At 37.8% G+C, this 20,364-nt stretch overlaps 1 protein-coding gene across 5 annotated transcripts in view; it reads right to left on the bottom strand.

Annotated features, from left to right (window-relative positions):
• Positions 1-1,292: 1,292 nt before the first annotated feature.
• HOOK3 (hook microtubule tethering protein 3) overlaps positions 1,293-20,364 on the bottom strand; it is a 69,790-nt gene continuing 50,718 nt past the window's right edge. For 2 of the 5 annotated variants that reach the window (XM_018085953.1, XM_018085954.1), the window contains 8 exons: positions 18,447-18,524; positions 17,693-17,727; positions 16,799-16,881; positions 15,375-15,475; positions 14,064-14,168; positions 13,885-13,956; positions 12,286-12,422; positions 1,293-4,174 (listed from right to left, as the gene is read on the bottom strand). In XM_018085953.1, coding sequence (XP_017941442.1) covers positions 4,159-4,174; positions 12,286-12,422; positions 13,885-13,956; positions 14,064-14,168; positions 15,375-15,475; positions 16,799-16,881; positions 17,693-17,727; positions 18,447-18,524 — 627 coding nt within the window. In that variant the 3' untranslated portion in view covers positions 1,293-4,158. Of the gene's footprint in view, positions 12,423-13,884; positions 13,957-14,063; positions 14,169-15,374; positions 15,476-16,798; positions 16,882-17,692; positions 17,728-18,446; positions 18,525-20,364 lie in introns of all 5 variants that reach the window. The other 3 variants (XM_018085955.1, XM_018085956.1, XM_008933716.3) reach the window with 3 other exon arrangements.

The following is a 20,364-nucleotide window of genomic DNA, read 5'->3' as shown; positions in this document are numbered from 1 at the left end:
TTGGAAGATGACCTGCACTGCTGCATCCTCCCTGCTGGGCCAGCAACAGTGGAGGGGTAGGATGAAGGTGAGCGGGCCTCAGTTCCCCCCATACCATGTGAAAAATAAGGGAGGCAGTGCTGGCCTTGTGGGAGTTGATGAGGAGGGGAGGCCAGAACAAGGGATGCTGATGTGGGTCTCGGCACACTGGGGGGTGGGGGAGCTGGGAAGGGAAAAAAATGTATAGGAAAAGTTAGGAGAAGTTGACAGTGTGGGAAACAACAGGACAGGCAGAGGGAATGGGGGTCAGAGGCAGGAGACACTACAGTCATGCCCAAGATGAAGAGGAGTGACTGGGGAGGGACGGAGGAGGGCAGAGGACCAGAGTGAATCCCTGGCAGGCAGAAGTGAGGCTGTGGCAGCTTCCTGCCTCTACCATCCCTGTGGCCCAGGAGAAGCTGGCCACCAGCCCTGGGGCTTTCCTGCCCTTCCCAGCCAGCAAACTGGGCCCACCCTGAGCCTCTGCTCTCCTGTTACTGCTGCTGCCACCAGGGCACCCTCATGCTTCTGCTCTCCTCTTCCTTCTACAGAGCAGCCCCTGAAGGGCTCTGTCAGGGCCTTTGCACCACAACACTCGTGGGCTCAGTATCTCTTGGTGACTGTTGCCTTTTCTTTCACAAAGATCAACGTTTGCCCGTGTCTGAGACCACCACCTCCTCCTCCCCCAGATGCCAGAGCTGCTCACAGTGCAGAAAGGAAGGACAGTTGTTTCTGTCCACATGAGCAATGTCTTCCCCCCCCCCCCTTTAGCTACACCTGTTGTGAAGCTTCCATTGGCACAGGAAAATTGTCTATTTTGGTCACTTAGCTTTGGCCCTTTGAGAGGCAAACTACGCTGTGCACCTCAGCAGCCAGGTGGGATGCTTCCCAGCAAAAGTCAGGAGGTTTGTTGTTTCTGAGGCTGCTGCCCACCTTCCCCTCACCTTCCTCTGCAGAGCCCCAGGAAATGCATTTCCATGATGCCACTTCTCTGTGTAAGACTCAGACGAGCTGGCACCAAAGCTGCCCAGGTAGAGCTGTGCTTTGTAAAAATGTCTGATTTTTTTCCCCAGCTGTTCTGTAGTACCTACTAATGAGTGCACTGAGTTTTGTTTTATCCATGTTATTCCCACTCCACTGGGGTCCCTGTTAACCACCAGCTGGTGTCATCTCACACAGCAGAACAGCACTTTACGCTCAAACCAGTAACTTCTAACACAAACTGTGCACTAGTCTAGTTTACAATCAAGTACCAAATAAAGGACAAATAAGCATTTACATTTTATATAAGCGTTTATTTACAACTTGTTTAACAACTGTACACTCTTCTATCACCTTTGAAGCATTAGTGTATTTGACTGGGAAAAAATATTAAACCTTTTGATTCCAATTATCATTACTGAGTATTTTTTTTGTCTATATACAGGTATGTATATCAATACTGCTACCATGACAATCTGGTAGTTACACAATTTGTTGATGAACTCAAATGGGAAATTAATGTTTTGACACTCTACGAATCCATTTTTTTACAGAAAATATATCACTGGCAACTTCACAAACAGTTACTTTGATAATTGGTCAACATTTAATTCAGGACTGTCAAACAAGCCGCTATTAAGAAGGTAAGAGAGTTTTCTATGCAGCACAAATGAAGTTAGTAATCAGAGACATGCTGGAGATCACCTCTGAGTTGAGAGCTTGCAACCACTTCATGACAGAGATGCCAGGCTAATCTAATTAAAGTAGCCAGCTCCTTGCTGAAAGTTACTGGCTTCACCTGACATCTCTCTGTTGCATTAGTAAACTCAAAACAACTTTTGTCAAGCTAAACACACTTACATACAAATGTCATCAAGGCTCAAGAACAACTGATATTTAGTCTCTAATCTGCACAGACCACTTGGAGAAATGAGGTACTGCTCGGCTTCACATTGGGACACCTGTGCAGGCGGGTGCACAAAAAAAAGCATCCCCTCCCGCCCAGCACAGAGCCCTGATTTCAGGGATCCTGCACCCAGCCTGGCTTGGGGCAGGGTGTGGTCCCAGCCGGAGCAGCACTTGCAAATGAAAAACATACCATGCCTTTAACACCCAACTAAAAGAAGTTTTACTAGTAATGCTTGCCCTGACACATAACAAGGGATCAATGGCTAGGACCTGGAAGGACACAAACCTGCTGACTCAGTCTGATGAAATGCTGCTGCCTCTGCTGTAGGAACAGCTGACTCGTTATCACCAAACCCCAGATCCTGGCTGCAGGTCACGTCAGACTTCACTGTCCCTGGCCCTGGTGGACCAGGAAAGACATATCCCCATCTGAAGTCTCTACGGACAGCTGCCAGCCAGAGCACCTGGTAGCCACAGGCTCACCTGTCAGGTATGGCATTCAGAAGGGAAAACACCACACAGTTCTCACTGGGATCTTAATGCTTATCCTTGGCTGCCCTGCCTGGTCTGCTTGGAGCCCATTCCTACCTGCCCTTCCCTTTGCCAGGCAGCACCAACCACAGCCCCTCTGGGGGGGCACACAGTCTGTCCTTCCTCCACATCATCCAGCACGAGCCCACTGACTCTGTGGGATCAGGATCCCTGAGGACTGAGCACAGGCAGCTGTCTCGGCGCACAAGCTGCAGCTCTGTCCAGAGCCCTGTTCGACAGGCCAGGGATGAGGCAGGCACTGAGTTTGTGACCAGAAGGGACTGCAGAGACGAGTGGACACAACACTTCCTCAGCCTGGAAAACAGGGCTGGTGGTTCTGCTACCGCCTAAATAAGCAAAACCATTCCTGGAGGCAGCAGAGTACACATCATGCTTGTGTTTCTGCAGATTAAGATCCAGGTGAACAAGAATGGGGTTTCCCTAGAACTGGACTTAACGTTCTCAGCATTCACTCTTTTCAGATTTTCCAGCAAGTCCTACGGCTTGAAAGCCCCTTTCCCTGTTTGTTATGTACTAACTTCTATACAATAAACCTCTTAACTTACAACACTACAGCACTCCCTCGTCTTCTGAATCTTGCCAGTACTGGATGTCCAATACAAAACAAAGATACAGTAGTACAAATGTGCAGATCTTTAAGAATATTAAATAAGCAGCTTTTTAAATTAATATAGGCAGTACAAAGCATTTTGAGTTACACTGTCTACATATGGCAAATCTTATAGCTAAACTTCATAATACAAAGAAAAGCCAAGCTAGTGCAATTGGAAATTAAATAGCTAAGACTGTGATAGGAGAAAAAAAAAAAGGAAAGGAAAAAAACCAGTACAGGTGAAAGACAAACGACCCAAATTATAAACTGGCAAGGACAGTCTGCATAATATGAAAGTGTAGATGACTTTCATACTTGTTCTCCATTCATGTTCTTTCCTCAGATTGTTTTAACAATTGTACACAGATTGGAAAAAAAAAAAAAGTTTCTGATATAAACGAACAATACAGCTCAATGTAGAGAGAAAAATACAACAGCCACAAACTACTGTGTATATACATATTAAGGAAGCAGGCAGTGCCTGTGAACAAAATACCACCCGGTAGTTTGACTGGCTCGGAGATTATCAGATGAAACTTGCTTGGTTTTCTAAGGAAGATGGGATCGCCAAGCAGCAACTCATTAGTCATTTCTCCTGGTAAAACACCTCCTTCGCTTTACTTTATTTATTTAAAGATTCAAAGTGGATCCTTTAAGGGTGCAGGTGCTTTGAAATTTTAACAGTAACCAAAAGGCCTTTTTAGGAACTCATTAAGACTAGATTTTTATAGTTCAGTATATGAAAATGTTGCAGGAAGTCTGTGTGTTAATACTGTTAATCAGAATTAAATAAAGTGGACAGGCGGAAATAAGATGGAGAGCTGACAGTGCCCTGTCAGTTTGCAGAATGCCTCCTGTTGAGTTGTGAATACTGGATTTCCTCTCTTCTAGCCTCATAGGAGACCTTTTGTGAAGAGAAAGAGTAAATGGAAGCGGGAAATGGGAAAGCCACTTCCCAGGATGGTAAGCTTCTCTGCAAGTAGATCCCCCTTTGAAATCGGATGGCCATGAGTCTTAAGTGTAGAACTGGTTAAGTTTTGGTTATGCAGTCTGGACAGAAAAGCAAGTCATGCACTGAACAGTCCCTGTTATAATAATGCTGCAGGTCATGCAACCACATCACTGCAAATAAAAGAATAAAGAAGAAAGTTAAAAAGCAGATAACATATTACTGTTGAAAAAAAAAAAAAACAACAGAGAATAGAACAGGTATTTTTCAGAACAGTTTAGTAAGGCTGTCTCAAGAGTGGTGCAAATTCATGGGAAAACATTTTTGCCAAAGCAACTCTTCAAATTAACAGGAAGGTTACAGGCCAATAACTGGAAAAAGCAACAAAACAGCCTTGAGCAATATCTAAATTTAGCTGTAATTCAGACAAATTTAAACACTTCTGAGTAAAGTCCTTCAGGGCACCATTCTCAGCTACTACAGCTATGGAAACTAGGTTTATACAGCAATGAGAAAGTCTCAGGCATTCCTGCTGTCTGTGAGTACAACAGTTAAAGAACCAAAGCAATATAAAGTGAAAGGTGCCTGTCCAACACTGCATGTGGTTACTTATGAAAAGACAATCAGGGTCACAATGACTGTCTGAGTCTTCCAACTCTGAGCACCACTAAAGACTTTGGGCATTTATGTTTCATCAGAGCTCATCTGGTGCATGAGGCTACAACTCAGCATCACTGCTGTGCTGCACTGGCAAGTTCTGTTTACTGCAGGCAAATACAGGTTGGAATTGCAAGAAAATGATATGTACTCTTGTTAAAGTAAAGCTGAGTAGGAGCCACTGAGCAGTCCAAAGAGCACATCACAATGCTGCAGAAGTTCGGAGGAGAACTGGAGAGGCTGACATGTTTCTCCATCCTTACTGATGCACCCTCTTTCTTGGGCATTGTGACCAGAATGGACTGCTTTACTGACACAGCCATGGTGCTTTCAGCTTCCCCAGGGTACAGATGTCCCTACACAGCATTGGCACAGCACTAAATGGGCATTTGGGTCTTTGCATTGCAAAGAGCAAACTGGCTTCTCCAGACTGAAGTCAGAGCCCGTTTCTCTCCTCAGTTCCTTCTCTCCCTTGTATTGCACTGGTCATAAATGATTCTAAGAATGCTTCTTGTGATGGGAAAGTCCAGGTTAAATAGAGAAGAAAGAATATTTATGACAAAGCTGCTACAAGTCCTGCAGCTTGTGTATCCCTCTTTTTTCCCTTCTCATTCATCCACCCAGAACACTAACTATGGACGAAAAACAAACAGAAACATAGAAACACGTATCAAATGGAATAAAAAATTAACACATTCAAAGCAGACCTTGAGGGTGTATTTTGAGCAATCACTGTCTGTTAAGCTTGCCTGGCACTGCTTGGGTGCATAAAGTTACAGAGTTCAGGATTAATAATATGAAGATCACTGTAGTTGTTCTATAAAAAATTATAAGTTCAAGCTACGTAAGCAGGTACCTATTCTATTGTGCATAAATGAATATAATCTACTCCTTTAGTCTCACCTGGCTATTATTTAGTTCAGACTCACTATTTAGTAGCACTTCAAGTGTCCTGTTGCACACAGGAAGTGACACTGGAGATTTCTCTTCGAGTAAATAGTACTTTTGAGAGGTCTTGTAAACTCAGGACACTGTATTATCTTTCAAGGATGTAAAAAAGTCATCTGTCAGTGCCCTTTCCTGACTAAAAATTCTAATCTTGTTCTAAAAAAAAAAAAGTTGGCTGTCAACTTCTTTCTCTCTATTTTAAAGCTACCTGTCGAGGCAGCAACACTTCAGAAGACAAGAGAGATGCAAGATGTGAGGGTAAATTCACTGAGTATAACCTGTCCCTGCATCTCCAGCATCTTCAGAAAGAGAGAGTTTATACAGCAGATAATGTGTGTCTATGGAGGAATGACAGAGAGAATAGAAAGCAGACTACAAATTTTAAAAATTGTGGCTTTATAATGTAATCCTTATAACTACTCCCAAACTTTACCTATACCTCTAAATAAAAGCTTTAAAATCTCTCTCAAAACCACCGATGGCTCCAGGAAATAAGTTTATTCTCTGGCTTACTAACCTTTGGTGACTGAAAATAATAATCTCTTGCTTTACAAAATTTCAAATTACATAATTGATGTTACATTCAAATCCAAATAAAAAAATCTGATGGTCTCATTACGACTATTTTATAGCCCCATAAATATTACATCATTTGGTATTTTTCTCTTAAAATCCTGCTCATTTTCATGATCAGTCTAACAGCACGAGCAGGGCAACAGAACAACTGGCCTTTAAGGCAGGTATAATCATTGGGGATTCAAGTTCCTTTTGGATAACAAACTGCTGTTTACCTGGGGAAACCCTTGCTTTTGCAGTGTTTCTGGTTTGTGCCATGCTATGGTAGGTTAACAGTTCCTCAAAGTGTTGGCAAATGACTGCTTTTGTAACGACTAAAACAAGCACCTTCCTCCTTCTGAAATATGCTATTCTAACTTCAGCCCTTTGCATTAGGACCTCTCTAATGCAAAACAATGAATAAAGTCACCACCAGAAAGGAGAGGCTTCCCAATTGTCCTAGATTTCCCTCTACTAACAATATTTTTCATGTTGTATGGATCAGTCTCTGAGATCCAAGTCAGCAGAACAGGAGCAAGAAATTTTTATCCGACAAATGGAATCTGCTTCCAGTCTGGAACTGGCACATAGTGTAAAGGGGATTGAAGGATATTTAATTTTCCAAATGACTTCACACACACAGCAAACAGCAGCAGAGGAAATTCCTGATTTGCCACCAGAGCCAACTAATACAGAGATATATTTCAAGATAGTCCTTCACTACCTTGGTAAGGCCCAAAGGTGAAGGTTACAGTCTGGGCCTCAGTGAAGTTGACACCAACACCATCCCCCAGCAACTAATAGATGAGGACTTCAGCTGTAGCAGTTAGTGTGAGTTCCTGTTGATCCACTGACTATAATCTGACACCAGGACAATTTGTCTGGAAAACTGGCTTGGCTATATTGCTGCACCATGGGATTTGTCAAGTTTTCTAAAGCCCCTCAATCAACACTCATTCATTACCTAATTCAATGAGCTGATACGTTTTAAAAATGAACTTTATGTCCCAATATTTTAATGAATCCACAAAAATAAAGTCAAGATAAAACAGGGGACAAAGCTAAGTCCTCAACAATTCCAAATGGTACAGTGGAGCTGGCAGCAGAGTCAGAATTTCCAGGGTTTCACTGTACCAGATGCAAGAAGTCTGAGGTTGATCTGGCTGGCAATGACAGTTTCTGCCCTGATTAAGTAATCAGTTAAAATTAAATAATCAGTTAAAATTAAAAATTAATTAAAAAAAAAAAAGGAGAAAAACCTAGCTCAAAAAGCAAAGGTTCTTTCTCATTACTTTTAAAATTAACACCAAAATGCAAAATGGTGAAAGATACACTGCTCTTCCCATTTTTGTACTGAACAGTTGCTTGCATCTGTCTCCTCCATTTTCAAACTGAAAAAAATCACACCTTATTTTCAGTAATAGCCTGCAGGGTCACTGACAAGCTTCTGCTACTTTTCCAGACTTCCAGAAGGAAGAAATATCACAGGAGTAAGGCAATGCACATCATTCATGCCAAGATATTTTTCTGATTTCTTAAAAGTGACAAACTGGAGGCATGGTTGGGATCCTACCTAGAGTCTCAAGGCTGCTCCAAAAAAAAAACCCCATGACTTGAAAGTATATTCTGACATAGTAAACTTTTTTAGCTATTTATTTATGCAATAACAGTTGAGGAAAACACCTGCAAAATTTGCTAAAATTGGTTTGGAGATATTGAAGCTATTCACACAATATTAATGCAAAACACAGAGTCCACATTCTACCTAAAACACGTGTGCAAAAACCCATAAGAAGTCAGTACTGCATAGCTGACTTTGAGTGCAAAAATACCTCCCTCATCAATCCTTGCAAGAAGTCAAAATGTTGGTCAAGAACAAAAAAAAATAAAAATCCCTATACAATAAGTAAAATTCAGATCCTGTTTTGCTTCATAATAAAAAGAAAAGTTAGCCACATTCAGGACAGTCTTCCTCCAAATCACTAATAGGAAGGAAATCAAATGGTGACACCAAAATGTTTTTCAACTACCAAATCTACAAAAAAATGTCAACACATCAGGACAATTAAACCCCTAAAAATCATCCATGAAAGGATGATTACATGTTTTTAAGTGTATAGTCTAATATACTAGAGAACCGAGGAAAAGCAAGAGCTACCTGCATATGCCAAAATACCAAGGACTTTAAAACTGCCAAATCCTTTTAAATTTTCTTGACAGCTTGCACATACCACTTAAAACTATTTAAGATCATCATAAAGCAGTAATAGGAATATTCACTGTTAATTCTTTCATACACAATGATTATAAAATTGCCAGTGCCCCTTACAGAACAGAAAGCCACAGAAAACTTGCAGAAGCATTACTGCTAACTCGGGTGACACTGGAACAGGACAAGACTAGCATTTGCTTATTTTCAAAGACAGAATGAAAGGCATCCTGTAGCCACTACATATTTATTTCATTTTGCAATGTGTAAAGCTCTGTGCTCCAGACATTTCTTTCCCTTACACTGTGGGTGGAACACACAACCTTTAAATTAGATTACTTCAGTTTTCCTAGCACTTAGAAAATATGTGTTATGATCCAAGTGGCTATGTGTTGCTATCAAGAAAAGGAACTTGAGTATTTTTTTTTCTGTAATGCCTGATTGGATATGCTAACAACTTAACTCCCCACAGAAGTATACAAACTGGACTGCACAGATATTCTTCAAGATCAGAAACTAAGCTTCAGCTCTGAACAATGAAAATATTCATCCATTTATCTGTTAACTTTTATTGGCATTAATTAAAATCTGTCAGAAAGATTACTCTGGGCAGACCCTCAGCACAGCGCTCAGCAAAGTCCTCTCATGAACTCCTCAGCTGTTTCATCACTGCCCTAGAACCTTTTCTCTTCAAGCTCAGTTGTAGGTTTGTTTTTTTTCTGTAGTGTATCAGGACAGGATATAGCATTGCTTTAGCAGTTACCACAACAATTTTGATGTAAACAGTCTTTATTGCCTCAGGAAAAAAGTATCCCTAAAAACTTTCTGGAACTATCCAATGTAATGAGAGAATTCTGTTTTATAGCTTGGGTTTATTGCTTATATTCTTTTATTACTGAAGACAAGACAAATAAAGAACATTCACTGGTGGCTCACCTATATATGTGTTTATTCCCTGGAGTTACACTCCGAGCTTCTTCTTTTTCCTAATACCACACTACTTCCAAAGCTACATAACAAGCAAGGAAAATAATGAAGCTTGAACTCTTTGAATAAAGAAGCTGTTCTTGTGAAAGAGGAGGTTTAATGATGTTTACCACTTGCATTCATCCACACCCAAAGATTAACAATGGATGTATGCAGCAAGTAACAGAATTAAAATGTTAAAGAATAAGGAATTAAATTCCCTAATGCAGAACAAATTACTTACTGGAACTGGACAGCAATCAAGTATATTTCTGTAAGAGTGCAGTACATTTTTAGGTTTTTATATTCAACAAAAATTCTGGGAAATACCAGAATTTCTGCAGGTTTGTAAATTCTCAAAGATTGTTCACTTGCCCAAAAATCACTGTGGGCAACAGGAAAGTTTAGATTCAATATTAGTTTTGTTTTGCTCTTTGATGCTACATAATGATGCTATATGCTTGAAGGGAACTACAGAAAACACTTCAGTGTCTTGAGGGAAAAGGAAAGGCAGAATCACAAAGCAGAAGAGAAAAGCCAAAAACTACCAAGAAGCAAAAGAAGCCATGAGAGATTGGAAAGTAAAAGCAAAAGACAAGGCCTCTAACCAGCATTTGTTCATCTCCTAACTAATCATCCAAACTTTGGAGGCAAAATGGTAAAACAAGTGTTAACAAAATAAAAGCAACTAGTTGTATTCTAGTTTGCAGACCATGTCCTAGTTATTTTAGACCTGTGCCTGATTAACAGCAATGGGGAATTAAATTTTGACACAAAATTAAGAGATGAAGCTTCCCGTTAAGGTCACATTCCTTTCTTTCACAAATACCCTTTGGCAGTTTAGTAACAGAAAAAGCCAGACAGATTAAAATAAAAAGGAAGCTTTAGGTATTCTTAGGTTCTTTCTCTGATATAAAATGCTGTAATCTCAAACAAGAACATCAACTGATCTTACTTGCTCCTGTTCACACACAGCATGTGGCAAACAGTTCTTCAAACTACTAGAATACATTTCACAACAAGATCAATGAAAGATGTCCCACAAAAACTGTAGTCATCTTGCCAGATAACACACACACAGCATTCTGTACCTCAGTAAGAGACAGCAAAATGAGTATCACCTCACTGAGCTACAGAAATTGTCCTCAACTTCCTTCACATTGTTACCTTCCTGCACACAAGAAACTTTGCAATGTCTTACCTAATCCTTGCAACCACAGCCCAGACCTGTCATACCCTGACTAAGTACAGAGAACTTTCAGAAAACTGTCTTTTTCCAAATGTGAGGAGTAAAGCTACATTCAATCAATAGAATTCACTTTCTGGTTTTGGGGGGCAGTGGATAATCAGAACTGAAAATTATTTTCAGACACATACTGAATGTATTTCTTAGCCTAGACTAAAGCAGATCACGTACTTGAGAATAAAACAGCAGTACCTAAAAATGTCATTCATCTCTTTATTACCCTTTAATCTAGGTGTGCTTGTTTTAATTATCCTTTGCTCATTCTACCCAACTTGTGAATTAACATAGACATTCAGATGATTAATAAATGCTACTATGTATTTTCTCTAAAGGGATTTATAACAAAATGTCTTCACTTGGGAGGGTATTAAAATAAAGTAAAAGAATAAATTTATAAACCAACTGCATGTGCATCAGGGTCCAAACAGTCTCTAAATGAAAACTATTTAAAACTAAATTACAACAAGATGTATGTATATGGAAGTTTCAACCAATATTCAGGTTCTCTGTGTCCAAAAATTCTTCAACAAAAATGATAGGGAATGCAGAGAATTAGTCAGGAGAAAAAGCACAACTTGGTAGGAACAGAACCTAAATAGGAGGAACCTCCATCCACCCCACTGATGAATATGAAGGTACTACAACAATTAAGAAGCTACATACTCAAAAGGCAGTACAACAAATCACAGCCAGTTTCCAACAAAGTCAGCAACAAACTCACCTGAAGGCACTGGTACCATTAGTAAGGCAACTGATACAATTATCCCCAGAATCAATATATTAAAAGCAAGCATTTTAGTAGGGGATGACAACTGGAATACATTAACAATATTAATCGGGGCCTTGATTCATTATGTGTTGCTCATCCATAATTATAAAATTTAAAACAAATGTCCTTTTTAAATGGATGATGCAGTAGTGTATTAGAGCATTCCAAATATTTCTCCACTTTTTTAGAATATGTATTTAAGTGTACACTTGACCAAGAAGAGTGGAACAAACCATTTGAAAATATTCATCTCTACGAGCAAAAGAGGTAACACCAGTTGATAAAGAAAAACCTGAAAAAAATCATCCTGCTTCCCTATCAAATGCCAAGAATAAGAACAAACTTCGCATGTAGGAGATTTAAAAAAAAAAAATCATTCTTTTTTGCATTGGTAAGTTTTGCAGCAGGAAATATATTTCACAATAACATTATATTCTAATTTTGCATTTCTGTAATGAGATTTCAGCATTTTTCTGAAGCAACGGGTTAGCACATGAAATAAAAAGCCTAATTCCCTTTGAACAAGAACAGTCTTATATAAAGCATAGCAACCCTTATGGCACAAAAGTACCAACTGTGACAAGAAATCTACATTGTTACATGGTCCACATAAGGCTTTTCATAAGAGACCAGGCTTCATACAAATAAGACTGTTATGATACAGCACTCCTCTAGATGGTTTTAAAATTTTGGCACATTCAAAAAATGCAGAGAGAGAGAGAGAGAGAAAGAAATGGACTTCAAAAATATAAGCAAAGGGCATTACAGAACAATGAGAAACCATAATAAAACCCTTTCCTGAACTGTAAAATAATAGCAGTAACAAGGGAGAAAGAGAAAGGATGCTGGTTTATTTTCCTTGAATGTTGTCACTTGCAACAGAAGTGGCCTGGATCACAGGGCAGTTTTCTTTCTAAAGGCAAGGCTTCTCTACCTTGCTGTTGCTGGCTGAACATGGCCAGGGTAAGATCTCCTTGTGCTCGTGGCTTGCCTTTGTCTAGCCAGGAAGGACTGTCCTGAGCCTGTACTAGCCAGTCTATCTTCTGCTGCTTTTTTGTGCAGAGTCATCCCCTATGGACAAAGAGAAACTTCTCAGTGAATACCAATACATAACACTGAACAACTTTAATCATTTGCATTTTGTTTATTATCTTCTTCTTCACCAACCCTGACCACCTTGAATTCCATACACAAAGCACCACATTGTCAAGGATAAAGGTAACATATTCTCCCCTAACACTTAGTGTGGAGTTCTTTCCCCTCGCCACCCCAATTGCTGTCCAGGTTTAGAGCAATTGTCTAAGATCTCAAGATATGGTTCTCCACATAAACTCATGGCAACCAGACAATTCTTTTCAAAAGGGCTCCCCCCAACCCCGGCTTGTTTAGCATGTTGAGCTACAAAAGTAATTTTCCTCTGAAAATGGTTTAGGTATCATGGTCTCCTTTGAAAGTATCAGCTCATATGTCAGGAGCACATCTTGAGAGACAGTATGTTTTCCTGAGGCATAAATGCAAGTAGGAAAGCTGTGATGGCTTGTGCAGTTGTGTATAAAAGCAGAGGCTAATTAAAGGCTTGACACAGACAAAGCTATCAGAGATCATCTCAGTGTTCATGACAGGTCACTGAACTGCAGGTCTTAGCTCAGGCTTGTCTCCTGCTTGTCAGTGGGACTAAGGTTATAAAACTGGTCAAGGACACTAGTCACCTGAACATGCCTTCAAGTATGTAAACAATTCAAGCACTCTGCTTTTGGGCTTGCCATTCATGGACGTAACAAAGATGCAGAACAGCAAAAAGGAAACTCTTCCAAGGGAATACAGAGAGGAGGAATTTGAATTTTATGGTGGAGCAGAACAAAACATGGAAGTTACACAGGTTAAGGAGTCTTTCTATATGAAGAACAGTTTCAATGCAACAAGTATGCCAAAGGGAAGTCTTGAACACATTTGATGAAGGTGACAACTCTCCCAGCATACAGGCCTAGCAAAAGCTGTATGGCTGCACAGGTCACCTCTTCTATTCAGATTTACTGTTTGAATAATTTAGGTGAGAGTCTTGCTGCTGTCCTCAGCATCTGTATGTGGTCAAACTTGCTCTGAAGTTAAATGGGTCATTTTTCAGAGCACTTACTGCAGCAAGTAAGCTGAACTGCTTTGATAGTGCCCCTTCATTAAAAACAGCAAAGAATCAAAGAAGAAAATAAATTTGAGCACTGTAATTTTGTGTAATTGAAGGTCTGGGATTACAGAACACTGATCTGAGCCATTTCTGATTTTAAAACTTGAAAATTACAAGCATGTTCCTTTTAATTTACCCCAAGGTTATCACAGGAACATACTTTTATACAGTGATAGCTTAAAATTACTAAAAAGTATTTGTTTCTGCGTTTGTGTGTTGGAAAATGCCTTCCAACCAAAATTACTGTCAATGAATGAATACTGTTAAAAACAAGCCATAAACAACTAATATTAACATCTTCTTTCCTCTTTTTTTTTTTTTTTTCAAATAAAAAGTTTGGTAGATTCTTACCATATTGTACCAGGCACTAACGATAAATTTTTCCTCCATTTCTCTTTGACTTTTTGTTTTCTCATATTCTTTCTATAAAACATAAAAAAAGCATAGATTTAAAAACAAAGTATAATAAAAGTGTTAAGTCTCTAACTAAAAAACAATGATCATCTGCCACAAAACACAAGGATTACTACCTCCAGAGAATGAAACATTCTGTCCCGCTCCTGCAACTGATTTTTCAGTGCCTGAATCTCAGGAGCAGCACCCTGGTTCTGTTTAGGATCCAATGTGCGGATGACCTGTAAAAGAAAACCAGTTTGTCTTTCACTAAATCCTGAAAAAGCAATCTTGTTAAGGATTAAGGACCTTTTAAGTCAGGTTAAGAAACAAAAATGTGACTTAAAACACATCTACTTCTCTCATTAACCATGATGCATTAGAACATCTGAGGAATTTCTTCATGGAAAGAGTTGTTAAACATTGGAACAGACTGCCCGGGGAGGTGGTGGAGTCACCATCCCTGGAGGTGTTCAAGAAGCAACTGGACCTGGCACTTGGTGCCATGGTCTAGTTGACAAGGTGGTGATGAGTCAAAGGATGGACTCTATGATCTTGGATGTCTTTTCCAACCTTAATGATTCTATGATTCTATAAAAGCATGCTATTTTTCTAAGAAAATACATGCTAGACCTGAATGCACTTTGTATAGTGGAAGAGTATAATGACTCTACTGATCTTCACAAAAAACCCCCACCAGAAACCAACAATAACAACAATAAGAAATGGAAAAAAAAATATTTTTTTTTTTGACAAAAAGATTACAAAAAGTTAAAATTGAAAAAAAATTATTTGCTCAGATTTCCTGAAGACTTTTGAAACATCTCACAAGAAGTCATTCAGGAAACTACACAGAAGTAAAGGAAGACATGATTAAATTTTGCCAAATTAGGAACCTACTTGCAGATTCCAATGTAATGACACGTATCCAATGCAAATGATACCACACCATGGTCAGATGAACAAAGACACTGATATGTTTTTGAGAAACTCAAACAAAATATCAAAGTATAGTAAGAGAAGGAATGTGACTATGATTAAGAACACAATATTGTCATTTCAAAGCTGGTAGTGTACCCACACCCTCAATATCATACTTAAATATTAGTCACCTTCTCGACAGAAGCATGTATTAGATAAAGGCAAAGGGAATGCTGAACATCATCAGTTGAATGTAACAGCTATGAAAAGGTGGTATAGTTAAAAAGATCACTTTACTCGGAAAAAGCATCAATAAAAGTCACAAAAATGGGGTAAAATCTTCTGCAGAATTAATCCATATTAGGTACTGTAACAATAAGAAGATACAAAGAATTCACTGGACCTTCCTTCTCTTTTACTTGTTAGTAGTGTGTATACAGATAACTCCTTTATTTTTATTCCCACAAAGTGCACATGGAATGCAGTCTGTCAGAGCAGGATGATTAACATGAAACACATTGACTTACACTTTTGGCCTTTTCCAAATACTTTTTGTATCGTTCTTCCATTTGTTTCATTTCCTCCTCCTTCTTCCGTAAAGCTTCTTGTAATTCTTCAATTTTAAGTGCTTTATGTCGGGAGAGGGACACATTGGAAAATATCATCATTATATTATGCATATTTTAATGTTTTACAACAGACATTTAAGACACAGCTAAAATATATTTCAGTTAAGAGAAGCTGACATAAGGAACCTGATTTAGCAGATAACACAATTTTAATTATTGAACAGCTCAGAAACACACTACAAATGTGTACTCCCTTATAATCTCATAAGACAGCTTTTTTTTTTTACACAAATTTTGCTTTTTGAAATTATGAAAAATAAAGAGAAATGGAATAATCAGTAAATCTCTTTACTGAACACACTTAGAAAACTAGTTTACTAACGACTTACAGCTTCTATAATATCTTGGCATGTAATACAGACAAATATGATTTTTCCTATTTTGTAAGAGGAATAATTCTTACCAGGTACAACTCTTGCTTAAATCTGCTAAACTGTAACACTGTTTATTAGAAATATGACATACAGAAATATAATTTTCTCCTCACATTTTCTTAAGCAGCAATGGAGACCAGTAGGACAATTTCATTGCACAGCTTTTTCCTGCGTTGGTATAAGTGTATGTCGAGCCACTATTACTTTTTCACCTTTATACAACTTTTCAGATCTCAGAAAACTGTATCTTTTTCTGTTTTTTCCACCACCTTGTTACAAATGAAATCATTTTACCACAAATCAAAAAAAACCTGCCATCGGTTACAATCTTTTAAGTTGTTCTATTATAAATAGTCCTGGGAAAAAAACCCAAACTACCTCCTTCATTACTTCTCTGGAAAACATGTAGCAGTAAGGTTCTAAAACCCAACTAGACTCTGGGTGCTGGATACCATCTGAGCAAAATGATATATATTATATATATATATATTACAACATATTTTTGAAAACACACTGAAGGAATATATATTGAAAGTAAAAATAAAATCGTGATGGTAGAAAGGATCTTCTAAATTAGGGTCTTATGAGACATGACAGTCCTGAACATCTGAAGTTCAGTGGCAGTTATGACAGTGACCTGATATTTCTATGACCACTGTCAGTGGGGGTCAGGACTAGATGATCTCTAAGGTCCATTCCAATCCCTTAATGTTCTGTGATTCTATGATTTCTTACTACAGTGGTCTCTAAAACGTTATCCCATGCATGTCAAGTGTTAGAACCATCTTTTTGGTCACCACAGTTTTCAGAGAAATTAATAACATAGATGTCACTTCCACTAAAAATGTACATTTTGCTTACCTGACACCTCCTTTAGGTATTAAAATTAAAGACCTTGCACATGAAATACTTTACAAAGAAAAGAAATGGACTGCACAGGTAACTCACAACTGTTATTGCATCTTGGTTCCAAATCTTCAATAATAGCTCGTTTCTTCTGTAGCTCATTGTTAGCTTCATGGAGTTTCTCACTGTTACAAACCACAAAAGCACATATTGTTTTCCCAATATTATTACTGTGCTTGAATGACCATTAAGCAGTACAGAAAATCCTCAGAGAATGATACATTTCTGAGAGCATGATTGATTTTTTTGCTGTAGGGCATGAGGACAAGTGACAGTGTGACTGTGAAAATATTTGTTAAGTAAGACGAAAAATATTATGGTCTATGGAGAACTGCAACAGGAAACAGTTTCTTTAAGTTAGAACATAAGAGTTAGTTGTACAGTGAGTGCCTAAAATGAATACTGATAACGGAGATTACACTGAGAAAGAATGGCTAAACCCAAAGGCAACAGAAACTTTTTTCTGCAAGACAGTCAAAAAGCAAACATCTCTTTGCATTTTAGGCAAGTAAAAGACGTGCAAAAATAGTGCAACAAAATGATAGGACTCCCTAAAGTATTACCTTTTGTGCCATAATACATACTAAAGAGTAAACAAATTAATTATGTTTATTAAATTTCCTTTGAAATTTAATAATGCTTTCCTTAGAACAAAATTACTTAGTCCTTCAGAGCAAAGATTTACACAATGTTAAGTAAAGTTTTCTAACCAACACAAAATGATGGTTTTTTTCATCGCTCTTATTGCTTTCACAATGGCTCTGTATGAAATAAAAATAGAATCTGAACAGCAGATTCCCAAACATTCCTGTGTTATCTAATTTCTCTGAGCTGTATATTTTCCAGATCCAGGATTAATGACTGTCTGCCTTCCTTATCATACGGAAAACACTCCATTTCAAATTGCAAACAAAATAGGCAAACAGAAATACTTACAGATGTTCTTCAAGTTTCTTTTTCAGAAGCATTGACTAAAACAGAAAGTTAAACATTTTATTTTAATATATTGTGAAGCTTTAGCATAACTTTAAAATTATTTTAAAACATGTAATTTTGACATTTAATCAAAATACAACTTTTTTACTTCAGTTTTAGATCACAACTATAAAGGACCCTCTGTGGTAGCAATCTTTCTCTCCACAACTGTGTGACTTCAGCAAAATTAGAATGCTTTAGAACTTTACTGATATTTCCCCAGGAACTAGATCAGTAAAAGCAAGATCCATAAATGACAAAATTCTATTGTTTTAATTTGTTCAGTTCTTTTGTAATTAGACTTGGTAAATTAACCTGAAATTGAAAAGTGCAGCAAAATTTGCAAGAAGAGCTATCCTACCAACATTGCACTGCAATTTGCATGAAGACATGTAGCAAATTAGTTGAAGTAAACTCCCATCCCCATAGAAACCAGAAGGAGTAGAGTATTTCTGACTGAAGTATAGCAGAAATTCTACCTTTTTTCTGTTTCTTATCTTTACTGATTACAGACACATAAAAATTACCATACAACTTACAGTGTTCCACTTTCTGGTTAAATCACATTTAGACAAGCTCTTTAAATAAAAGCTTTGAGGAAAATTTTAAATTTTAAACTCACTTCATACACGGTGAGTATCTTTCAAAAAAAAATAAACTTAATAAATGTCTATGAACTGAAAGTAGTGTTAAGTAAATAGAAAGCCATACTCACAATAGCCTTGAGCAGAAGCCCATGCCAAGAAACAGAGATGACATTAGTATAAAGCAAAACAGCAGCCAACAGAAGAAACTATTTAGAAAGTCATGAACAGAAAAAGTTAAAGCTATGTACTTTTTCACGCATGCGCAATTTTTTCCTCTGTTCTTATGAGCAATTTCATCCTGTAACATTTTCTAAAACACATCACTAAACCCAAAAATGTAAAAATAATAAGGAAGCACATTTATAAATCATTGTGTTTAAACACAGAATTTCAAAAGAGAGCAACTGCTATTTTGGGAAGTCATTTTAAAATAAAAATCATACAACCAACAAAGCGAAGGGAAACAAGCAGTCTCTTGGGCTACAATAAAAATTAAGGGATGCATGTGTGTGTTTTTGTGGTGTGATGCTGAATTGTGTTATTGCCACACTGGTTGAATACAAAACAACGTAGAACATTTAAATCTGAAAATGTCATTTTGGTTTGTATTTATCCAGTACTAATCATGCCTGAGGTTTAGCACGTGACTGATGGTCCAGATCACCACCAAATTATTAGATAAAATCATCAACAAAATTACTTCACTGTTTTTTCTCCAATGCTCTTTCAATAAAGGTTTAGACACCTTGCTAATAGAAATATTGCTTTTTAGCTTGGCTATACTTCAAAATACTGTCTTTGATCACATTCCTGGGGGGTGTTTTTACATTATTTCAAATGAGATTTTCTTATTGCCACTATAAGCAAGGTGGAGAGCTGTAAAAACGAGCCAGCAAGACTCTATTGATTTCACAGTCAGAAATTCGTAGCAGTTAAGGATTTGTATGTTTTGACCATGTGGCTTTTTAATTTTCCAGTCCTCTGAACAACTGTAGCAACATCACCTTTTCTGTAACAAAAAAAATATTTGTATGCATCCTTCTCGGTCACAAACCATTTGAACTGGCATCACCATTTATATCTGATCATTCAGGGGACTACTGGTTGGTTAGGACAGGATAGGAAAAAGTTGGAAGCAGTGCCCATTTCCCTAATAAAAACTGAACTCAGCTTTTCTTTTGCTGTCCTTCTATTGCACTTGGGTTTAGCTTGGCACAGACACAACTACCAGTCCAGGTTCACTCCCCTGCTGTATTTCTGCACTTGTTTGCCTCCTACCTGCACTGTTGTGGGAGTAACCCCTCTCCCACCAAAACAGATCATGTTCTCACAAGTAAGAAACCAATTGTGATAAATAGCACTAATTGTGATAAATAACTAAAAGAAGCAGAACTGAGTTTACCCACAGCAATTTACCCAAAAGACAAGATTAGGAAAAAGACTAAAACATAAAATGTGTAATTTTACCCACCCAAAGATCCTGTATATACTTGTAGCCAGGTAGGTAAATTCAAATAAATTACTCTAAAAATGGGCAAACATTACTCCTGGTTTTTTTGCAGCCTCAGTAAGCTTTAAGGACTCATACACAAATCTTCTGCTTCTACAATGTAATTACTATCATTGTTATATCATAGGAAGTTTCCTATAAAAATTCCAATCTAAAAAAACCCAAAAAACCCCAAAATAAACCTTTATCTAATTTTGACCCAGCTTTACATTTAACTTCATTAAAATGTTTTATCTGTTCATAATAGAAGTACATATCTATAACAAAACTGCAAAAATCAGCAAATGCTTAGTAATTTGCTTTTTCCTCTGGCTGCAGCCAAGTTCCACTTACAAAACAGCAGAACAAGATACTTATTACAGTGTGGTTTTAGGAAACAGGTATCCAATTGCTATCTTTCTTTTGCATTAAAAAAATACTGAAAAAAAGTCTTTTTGCTGGAAATTTCTTTCATATTTAAAAAGCCAAAGAAACAGGTCTGTCTACCTTTTCAGGACAAAATTTGGTTTTGTTTTATATGTTAATGTTACAGGCTA

Source organism: Manacus vitellinus, unplaced genomic scaffold (assembly GCF_001715985.3).
Source record: "Manacus vitellinus isolate BGI_N305 unplaced genomic scaffold, ASM171598v3 scaffold_9_pilon, whole genome shotgun sequence".
In the NCBI taxonomy this organism is placed as follows: domain Eukaryota; kingdom Metazoa; phylum Chordata; class Aves; order Passeriformes; family Pipridae; genus Manacus; species Manacus vitellinus.
This window is presented reverse-complemented; position numbering and strand designations above follow the sequence as displayed.